The sequence below is a fragment of the Marmota flaviventris genome, chromosome 1 (genome assembly GCF_047511675.1).
Source record: "Marmota flaviventris isolate mMarFla1 chromosome 1, mMarFla1.hap1, whole genome shotgun sequence".
Classification (NCBI taxonomy): Eukaryota; Metazoa; Chordata; class Mammalia; order Rodentia; family Sciuridae; genus Marmota; species Marmota flaviventris.
In genome coordinates this window covers 214,574,372-214,584,446 of record NC_092498.1, presented here as the reverse complement: position 1 = coordinate 214,584,446, position 10,075 = coordinate 214,574,372, and the positions used below count along the sequence as shown (strand labels likewise).

General features: G+C 39.4%; 2 protein-coding genes across 2 annotated transcripts; both read right to left on the bottom strand.

Moving 5' to 3' along the window:
* Window positions 1–535: 535 nt before the first annotated feature.
* LOC114107472 (olfactory receptor 7G2-like) lies at window positions 536–1,486 on the bottom strand. The gene has a single exon (XM_027954891.2). It carries the CDS (start codon window positions 1,484–1,486, stop codon window positions 536–538), a length of 951 nt encoding a protein of 316 aa, XP_027810692.2.
* Window positions 1,487–8,569: 7,083 nt separating this feature from the next.
* LOC114107526 (olfactory receptor 7G2-like) lies at window positions 8,570–9,511 on the bottom strand. Its single transcript, XM_027954941.2, has one exon. The coding sequence runs from the start codon at window positions 9,506–9,508 to the stop codon at window positions 8,570–8,572; it is 939 nt and encodes a 312-aa protein (XP_027810742.2). The 5' UTR covers window positions 9,509–9,511.
* Window positions 9,512–10,075: the final 564 nt, after the last annotated feature.

Genomic DNA, 10,075 nt, shown 5'->3' with positions numbered 1-10,075 from the left:
AGTGAGAGTTCATCATAGCAAAATGTTTAGTGTGACTTAATCACTAAAGACAATTACAGCAGAATGTGTCAGTTGGGCAGTCAGGAAAATTTGTGGAAGTCATGGGAAATTTGTGAAGTTCAGTGACCTTTGTTTTCCTCCTCTCCCCAGGACCCATTGTCCTCCTTTCTCCCTGGGGTTGTTGTTCCCCCTTCCTCCCCAGAGGTGGTTGTTTTCCAAATCCTCAGTCTCCTTGTCCAGAGCTGCCTTTCTCAGAGAGTGCACCAGAGCACAGTTTGCTAACACGAGAAACAGGGCTTCGGTTTCTGCTTCTCTGAAGTCCAAGCAAAGAAAGTTACCTAAAGAACTTGAATTATGTGTCAAATATCTCAAGTTAAATAAAAATAATACTCAGGCTTCAAGCCAATTTAAAATGCACATGGTCATTATTTTGTCTCATTCTTTAAGAACAATGTAGTGATGGAAGAATAAGGTATTCTGGTGAACTAGGAGTTCTGTCACTGTGACTCACTGGATCCGGAAGCCCAAATCCAAGTCAGATAATACATCCTAGAAGAGAAGCTCTCCTTCCTATGAGCTTCCTCAAGGACCCCTTCATGTCCCTGTTCCTCAGGCTGTAGATAAAGGGGTTCAACATTTGAGAGACCACAGTGTACATCACTGAGGCCACTGCAGAATTTCTGGGGGAGTCAGTCACTGCAGAGCTGATGTACACTCCAAAACCTGTCCCATAGAACAAGAAGACAACCGACAGGTGAGACCCACAGGTGGAAAAGGCTTTATACTTTCCTCCTGATGATGGCATCCTCAAGACAGAGGACACAATGTGAGTGTAAGAGAAAATGATCCCAGAGATGGAAGTAACAGCAAGGAGACCAGTGACCAGATAGACCAGGAGGTTATTGATGAGGGTGTCAGAACAGGCCAGTTTGATGACCTGAGCAAGTTCACAGAAGAAGTGGGGGAACTTCAGGGCTGTGCAGAAGGACAGCCTCAGCACCATCAGAGTGTGGAGGAGGGCATTCACAGAGCTGATGAGCAGGGAGAGTAGAATCAGCAGGACACACAGGCAGGGGTTCATGATGACATTGTACCTCAGCGGGTAACAAATGGCCACATAGCGATCATAGGCCATCACTGTTAGAAGACAATTTTCTAAAACAATAAAAATCAAGACAAAGCAGACCTGGGAGAGGCAGCCTGTGTAGGAGATGTGCTGATTCTGTGCTTGGATGTTCACCAGCATCTTGGGGACGGTGGTGGTGCTTAAACAGATGTCATTAAAGGACAGGTTGGAGAGGAAGAAGTACATGGGGGTGTGGAGGTGGGAGTCACAGCTGATGGCCAGGATGATGAGCAGGTTTCCCAGGATGGTGACCAGGTACATGGACAGGAACAGGCTGAAGATGAGGGGCTGCAGGGCTGGGTCAAATGTCAGTCCCAGGAGAAGGAATTCTGAAACAGCTGTTTGGTTTCTAGTGTTCATGTTGTTGTTAAATCTGAAAGAAATATTGGGTAACAAGAAAATATATGGACAAAAGCAGAAACACACTTAAAAAAACACACCTGCAGACACAATGGTCTTTTTATTTCTAGAACTCAGAACTGTATGAAAATGAAATTCTGCTTTTATGCCACCCTATCTCTGGTACTTGGCTAGGGCAGCCCTACCAATTAGTACACCCACAAATTAACTTCTCGACATCTGTACAATATTCAAGTGAATTTCAGAATATGTTAAAACATCATCATCGTTGTACAGAGTTCAAGATGAACATCACGCAGAATGGGGACCTCTTGCAGACAGCTCACAAGAAAGGTGGGGGACCCTGTTCCTCCCTCCCATTTTGCTTGTTTCCCCAACCCCCCACTGTTTCCAAGGGTGAAATTCTAGTGACATACTTGCTTTCAATTCCAAAACATTTCCTAAGCCACTCTGCATTACCTGGTTGGCTTCAAGAGGAATGGTTTCAACATCTCACCCAGATATTAACCTTAGAAGATATGTCCTCAGAGAAACTAAATGAGTCAACAGGCTCCTGTTCAAAGGAGTCGTCTCTGGGAAGAGGCCCAGTCACTATGTCCTGATGAAGCAGGTCTGTTGAGAGAGGTGGTCACGGGCTGACTCCTATGCTGTCTATTTCCCTGGGGCTCTTGTTAGACCAGTAATTTTACAATCATTCAGATCCCAGGAGTGCATATGTTTAAAGACCAAGAGGATAGAAAAAAATTTTTGGAATGGCTGATTTTCTGACCCCAGAGGTCACATGGACACAATTCAGTTCTCCACAATTTTTTTTTTCCTGATTGTCTCTGTTTTATGGATCTAGCCTTCAAAACTCAATGTTTTCCAGTGTAGTTACTAATACCAGGAACACTGATTCCTGTTGTAAATGTAACCATATGCTTTATATTTGTGGACATAAAGAATGTAATTATATTAGCTAAGATGTCATGAAAATACAAACATTCAGGAAGTGTCTTTACCAATGTCACACTGATGTTGAATGAACCTTGAGTTTTATTTTTTATGATTGCACAGATTATCATACTGTATCCCAGCATATTGACCCTAATGATTGTATTGATTCTACTCAATGTTGATTGACAAAAATATGGATACAAAAATAGATTTATGATTATAATTCCATAAGTACTTAAGTCCATAAATATTTTTTTATTCTTGTTGCAATATTTTGGAAAATTTTTGAGTTGAAGTAGAAAATTTTAATTAAAGTGTAATTACAAAAATCATCAAAAAGTAGCACAGTGCTGCTGATGTGTCCGTATACTCAGAACATTTCTGCTCACTTTGAAACTTCTTATAATTAAGGACTTCAATATTTCCTGAGTTTATCATCACATTTTATAAACACAGCATCCAGTCGTGTTAAAAATGTTTAAAATAGGGCTGGGGATGTGGCTCAAGCAGTAGCGCGCTCGCCTGGCATACGTGCGGCCCAGATTCGATCCTTAGCACCACATACAAACAAAGATGTTGTGTCCGCCGAAAAACTAAAAAATAATAAATATAAAAATATTCTCTCTCTCTCTCTCTTTAAAAAAATGTTTAAAATAATGTTAAAAATCTTTCCCCCCAGGAAGAACTTACCTCAACTAAGCAAACAAACAAAAGCTTAGAGAGTATACAGAATGGGAAAAGATATTTCCCACCTGATCCTCAGATGAGGCATTAACATCCAGAATAAATTTAAAAACCCAAAAATCATAAATGGAAAAAAATCAAATAACCCATTTAAAAATGGGAAAAAGAAGTAAATAAAAGAAGAAATACAGATGGACAAGAAGTATATGAAAAAGTATTCAATATCTTTAGCAATTAGAGAAATACAAATCAAAACTACATTGAGATCCAGGCAGAATAGCAATTCTCAAGAATACAAATAATTATGAAGTATCAGTGAGGACTTGGGGGAACAGTACACTCATTATTGTTGGTGGGACTGCAAATTAATTCAATCACTCTTGAAAGCAGTATGGAGATTCCTCATAAAACTAGAAATGGAACCACCATAAGACCCAGCTATCCCACTCCTTAGTATATATCCAAAAGATCTAAAATCAGCATGCCATAGAGACGCAGCTGCATCAGTGTTCTTTCTGTACCCCGATATGCACCTACACCCACACCTGCTGCTTTGATGAGACAGACTTCATAATTACTACCTGCAGATTCAGTCAAAACTTTAAGCTGATGGATTGTGCTTATTTTCTGTCAAGAGATAAGAAGAATGAGTGAAAAGATAGAATATGCAAGGTGTTGGGAAAAAAAAAGAAAAACCACAGCAACATGTTAATGTATTGGAAACTGAATCTTATGATGATAATGACACAACCTCCCAACTTTAGTGTTCAGGCAGCCTGTGAGCCTTCAGGACTAGGAAAATCCCAGGACACTGGGAAATGCATGCCATCACAGGTCAATAGCTGTTAGATTTGAGGAAACTGAAATATTGGCTCAATACAAGAGGCTTGGCAGGGATCTCAGACTTGGCAAATGCCATGTTCTTGTTATGTAAGATTAACATGATAAATGGTTGAGAAAATATGCTTAAATTTGATAAGTTCCTTATATCTCAAACTTGTTTAAGAAAAGCTGTACAATTTGGCCTATAATTCCACTCCAAGATGCGACTCTTATTTGCACCAAGAAATTGAAAGAGATTATTCATTCAGATTTATTCACAATGACATAAAATAGCAATCCAAGTTTCTTTCCTATGAGAAAGACTACTTATTTATTGGTGATTATCAGATACTATGTAAAAACAGAGGTCACTAAAAATAAAGGAATAGATGCTATGCATCCAAACATGGAATATCAGAACTACACTGATGATAGGAACAACAGAGACACAGAATGAGTTCATTACCATTAAGTTCCATCAAGGTAGGAAAGAAGTATATTGATGTAATGAATTATACAGACATGTACATGAAGTGATAGTAATGCACTAGATTATTTTGAAATTAAATATTTTGGACAAAATTTTATAGTACAATTGAAAGCTGGTCATATTTATTGAATTGCTAATCTTCATCTATTAGAACATGATACATATTATATAGAATATTAGAATATAATATATATTATATATATATATATATATATATATATATATATATATATATATATATATATATATTTCAGGCCCATCCAAATGTTATCCAATAAATTTCTTCTAATCACCCCTTGGGGCATAAGTGCCACTCACTTTCTTATCATTGAAAGGCAAACGCACAGCTGAGGGTTACAGGGCGTGGAAGCATTATTTGGGGGATGACCATTCCAATAAAAACAGAGGCATCTTCCTTGTGACTCCAAGGGATTGTCTGTAACAATGGACCCAGAGAAGGGAACTCTCATTACTGCCTCTGGCATCATGTCCACATGTGATGCCTGCTTCTGCTGTAACCATCTGGGGACTCAGAGTACATCAAGTCCTTGGAAGAGGCCACCTCATGTAGGGCTCAGAGATACCTTAATCTCTGAATCTACACCGAATTCAATGTAATGAACCATAGTTCTCTTTATTGCCTCCAGATATTAGGGTTAGGGTTTTTTTTCCTTTCAAAACTAACAGTGGCATTGCTGATGATGTCCTAATATCACAACACATCCCAAACAATGACAATGATCTAATGATGTGCATTTTGTAAATAATGAAGCTGGGTAGGGTGGATGCTAACATGACCCCATAAGGATACATTTTCCCAGGGAATGCCTCATTTATTCCTTAACCAAGTGTGGAAGGTCAGTGCATTTCCCTCCCCGGAGGTCAACCAGTGGGATGCAGCCCATGTGGCCCTAATAATAGGATCAGGATTAATCTAGTTTATAGGGATGACATTGGCCTTTATTCAACCTTACCTTGCCCTGTCCACCTTCTACAAATTTCCTTCTTCTGAAACAGATCCAAAAAAAATTTGTTAAAACAGAATAAAATCTGAGGAGATTAGTACTCTGTTTTTGGTTTACAAGACCAAAGTATTCTTTATCCTCCTAGGGCTCTTCATTGAAAGAGCTGGTTTTCAAGTAAGCTAATTGTAGCTATGATCAAGAAAATAGTGGAGAACAAGAGTATCAATGGTATTCTGCCAATAATAATTAAAGGGTGTTCAAGTGGTTCACCACCAATTCATGTGAATGTAAATAAGTCAGCTAGTCCTTCTCAGGAAGGACCTTGTTTGAGGGGTTGAAAGATTATATTTCACTGGTTGGATAGTTGGAGCAGGGGAGACAGTGCTAGAATAAAAACTGAGACCACTAGTGCACGAACCTAATTTGTTAGGAATGAATTATAGAAGTAAGAATTAAAAATATCATTCTGTTTTGATCTGAGGTGGGATATTTAGAGGATTGGCAGGGATGTAGTTGCCTGAGTCTCCTAGTAAGTCATGGGAGAAGTGTACTATAGTTATTAAGAATATAATAAAAAATAATAATAACCCTAATATATCTAATTGCGTAGTAAGAGTGAATGGTATTTTAGCTGAGTCTGTTGTTACGTCTTGATGGAGTGTCAGACTCTGCTTTGTGTAGAAATAGCAGGTGAACTATTACAACAGCTGTAAGGATAAATGGGGAGATAAAATGAAGGGCAAAAATCAGAGTCACTTTTTCAACTGAAAATCCACCTCAAATTCATTCTACTAGATTAGTTCTGACACAAGGGATTGCTGAGAGGAGATTAGTGATTACCTTACCCCTCAGAAGGATATTTGTCCTTGTGGTAAGACACAGCCTATGAATGTTGTTGCTATGACTGCAAAGAGGGGTAGAATTCTAAAATTTCCTGTTTTAATAGAGGTACAGGATCCACTATAAGGACCTCTGCCTACATGAAAGAATAAGCGGAATAGAGAAGAATAGAGAGGCACCATTGACATGCATATAAGGCATTAGTCATGGGTGGCAGTGAACCTTTCCAACAGACATGTACAACAGAAGAAAATGCTGTCATTGTGCGTGACATATAGTGTATAGTAGGAAAGGTCCAGTAAGATTTTAGATGATTAGGGATATGCCATAAAGGGATTCAAAGTTTCCCCATGCTGAGATTTTGGATAAGGTTAGAAGGTCAATGAGTGAGCATTTAATTATTTTAATTAAAGGGTTGGTTTTGCTGATTTGGGTCATTATGGTTTCTGTAGTACAATAACAATGATGATTTTCATGTTATTAGTTATGGTTAAATTCCATATACAAATAATATCATATGCTGCATTTTTATTAAGTATGATTGTTGTTATAATTTTATTAAGTATAATTTAGACATGTAAATGCTAGGTGACACTGATTAACACCATTGACAACAATTATTAATCTGAGAGGCATGGAAGTGGAGGATGCAATCTTTTATTTTTAATGTCCTTCTGTGTCAGGGCACAGGGTAGCAAGATCTTATAGAATTTTCTTCAAAAGAGCCACATTTATGGTGGACTAGGTTTAATTGTTAGTGGAGGAATTGGATACGGAATTGTAAAATAGTTCGGTGGATTTTTCTTGGGGTTAATAGTTTAAAAAAATATTTATTTAGGTGACTGCAATAATCTTTGGGTATAATACAGCTATTGCTACAGAAGAATATCCTGAGACTTGAGGTTCTATTATGATTTGAAGTGCTTCATTGCTAGGACTTTTAATGGTATTATTATTGGTTCTCTTATGGATGTATATGATGACCTGGGAGATGTTATTCAGTCTAAGAATTTAGAACATTGGGTTATGTTTGATAGAGATGAGCTTGGTTTAATTCATGAAGTCTACAGTTATGATGGATTTATATAGTTATGGAAGTTGATTGATGATTGTAGCCAATCAACCCTTGCTTGGTAGCATTTTTCTTATAATTGAAAACACTTGTGGGAATTAAAGAATAATTCCTAGGAGTAAAATGATGGATGGGAGGAATGCTCAAAAATATACTTTGATTGGTCTTTTATGTTTAGAGGTGATAGTTGAAACTGTAATTTGAGTGTGGGCAATAGATCTCAAGGGTGTTTTTCCTAATCAAATTAGATGTAATAGAGTTGATGCTGATTTTGGACTAAAAGTAAATTTAGGTGGGGTGATGGTCAGTGTATAGGAATTGAAAACTATCTTAAAATGGTTGTAATTAAGGGAATTTTGAATAATATTTGTTAATAGATTCACTTGTACTGTGATGGTAAAGCTACCATGGTAGTCAAAGGGGCTGAAATTTTTAGGGGCAGTGGTGTGGTTATGAATGGGGTATTTATAGGGGGAAATATTGATAGAAAAGAGAAATCCTGGAAAAATGCTGCCAGTTGTAAGGTGTTTAATTGAATTAAATAATAAAGGTTTGTTTTCATTAATGCAGATTAGCATTGAGATTCCTGGCTATCCTAGTTGAGCTAAGGAAATTAAGGTGTGTACTGTAGACAGCAGTGAGGTACTTGGCAATGCATGTGATGAATAGCCTCAGAGGTGGGTACACAACATGTGTGCTGACTCCACAATTAGGTCTTCAGTGTAGAAACCTGTTAGAAGGACATTCCTGAGAGGGCCAGGCTTCTGCTGATAAGTGAAGATGAGTACATGGTAAGGCTAAAAATAGACCTCCTATTTTTGAATGTCCTCTTTGTCATTCAGGTTATGGATGATTATTCCAGAGCATATGAATAGTATAGCTTTAAAAAATGCATGGGTACAGACATATAGAAATGCTAGGTGACACTGATTAACACCAGTGACAACTATCATTAATCTGAGTGATATTGAAGTGGAGGATGCAAACTTTTATTTTTAATGTCCTTCAGTGTTAGGGCACAGGGTAGCAATAGCTCTTGATTGGATGAATTCTGGAAGCAGAGCAATGGAATGGAGATAGAGATGAAAATCATAATCCTATGTCACAAAGCTGGGCAAATGCCAAGTCAGATCAGAGCCCAGGCTGACATGTATTTAGGCGTCCATCACAGCCATTCTCAAAGGTGTGGGGATGGAGGACCAGGCATTCTTACTCACCTGTACTCTGTCAGCTGATGTCCTGGTAGAGAACAAAGCTCACAGCCGGTGATAAAGTCACAGAGAAGAGGGTGACGCAGTGAAGAGATGCCCCAGGGCTCCTTTCATTTCCTTGTTCCTCAAGCTATAGATGAAGGGGTTTAGCATTTGAGGGACCACCATGTACATCATTGAAGCCACTACATTCTTAATGGAAGAGTCACTTACTGCAGAACTCATGTACACACCAAATCCTGTCCCATAAAATAAGGACACAACCGAGAGGTGAGACCCACAGGTGGAAAAGGCTTTATACCTGCCACCCACTGATGGGATCCTCAAAATAGAGGAGACAATTCGAGCATAAGAGAAAATAATCCCAGAGAGAGGGACACCAGCAAATAGAATTGATCCCCAAAACACCAGCAAGTTGTTGATGAGGGTGTCAGAACAGGAGAGTGTGATGACTTGAGTCAGTTCACAGAAGAAGTGGGGGATCTCCAGGGCTGAGCAGAAGGACAGCCGCAGCACCATCAGAGTGTGCAGAAGGGCGTTCACAGTAGTGACCAGCAGGCAGAGTAGAACCAGCAGGACACAGAGGCGGGGATTCATGATGACCATATACCTCAAAGGGTGACAAATGGCCACATAGCGGTCATAGGCCATCACTGCAAGGAGGCAATTTTCTAAGCCACCGAAGATCAAGACAAAGCAGAGCTGGGAGAGGCAGCCTGTGTAACTGATGCTCTGAGTGTGTGCTTGGATGTTCACTAGTGTCTTGGGGATGGTGGTTGTGCTTACACAGATGTCAGTGAGGGACAGGTTGGAGAGGAAGAAGTACATGGGGGTGTGGAGGTGGGCATCAGAGCTGACAGCCAGGATGATGAGCAGGTTTCCCAGGATGGTGACCAGGTACATGGACAGGAACAGGCTGAAGATGAGGGGCTGCAGGGCTGGGTCATCTGTCAGTCCCAGGAGAAGGAATTCTGAAACAGCTGTGTGGTTTCTGGGTTCCATGTCACTGATGAATCACACCAAAAAGGTCGGGTGAAAAAATGAATCAGGTGGCTTCTAGGGAAGCTACAGCCTGCATCACCTGAGTGTGCACTTGTAACTCCTTGGTAACACTCTGGGCTTACCTTTTATAGGGTCTGAAAATGAGGACAGTCCTGTATGTCTAAAAACTTTCTAGGTGAATTTTAACACCCTAAACTTTGAGAATCAGTACTTTAAAAAAAAGAAAGAAAAAACATTTCTCTTGTGAGCAACATGAATATGTAACATTGTCTAGAAACTCTCCCCACTGCTCTCCTCAGCTCCTCCAGTCCTTTCCCTGTACTGAGCACCAACACTTTTCCATGCTTTGTACCAGGTACTGAGACTGTAGCAAAAACTAAGATGCAGATTTCCTTTGAAAATATTTCCCTCCTTCAACAAAAACAAAGGTGAACATAAATGTATCAAGCCCATTTCCAGTACAAGGCTCTCTGCCTTTACCATGACTCAGGATCCCTGAAGGGCTTATCGAAGTACAAATGCATCAGTTCCTGCTCCCAGGCCCTTGCACCCCAGAGAACAAGCCAC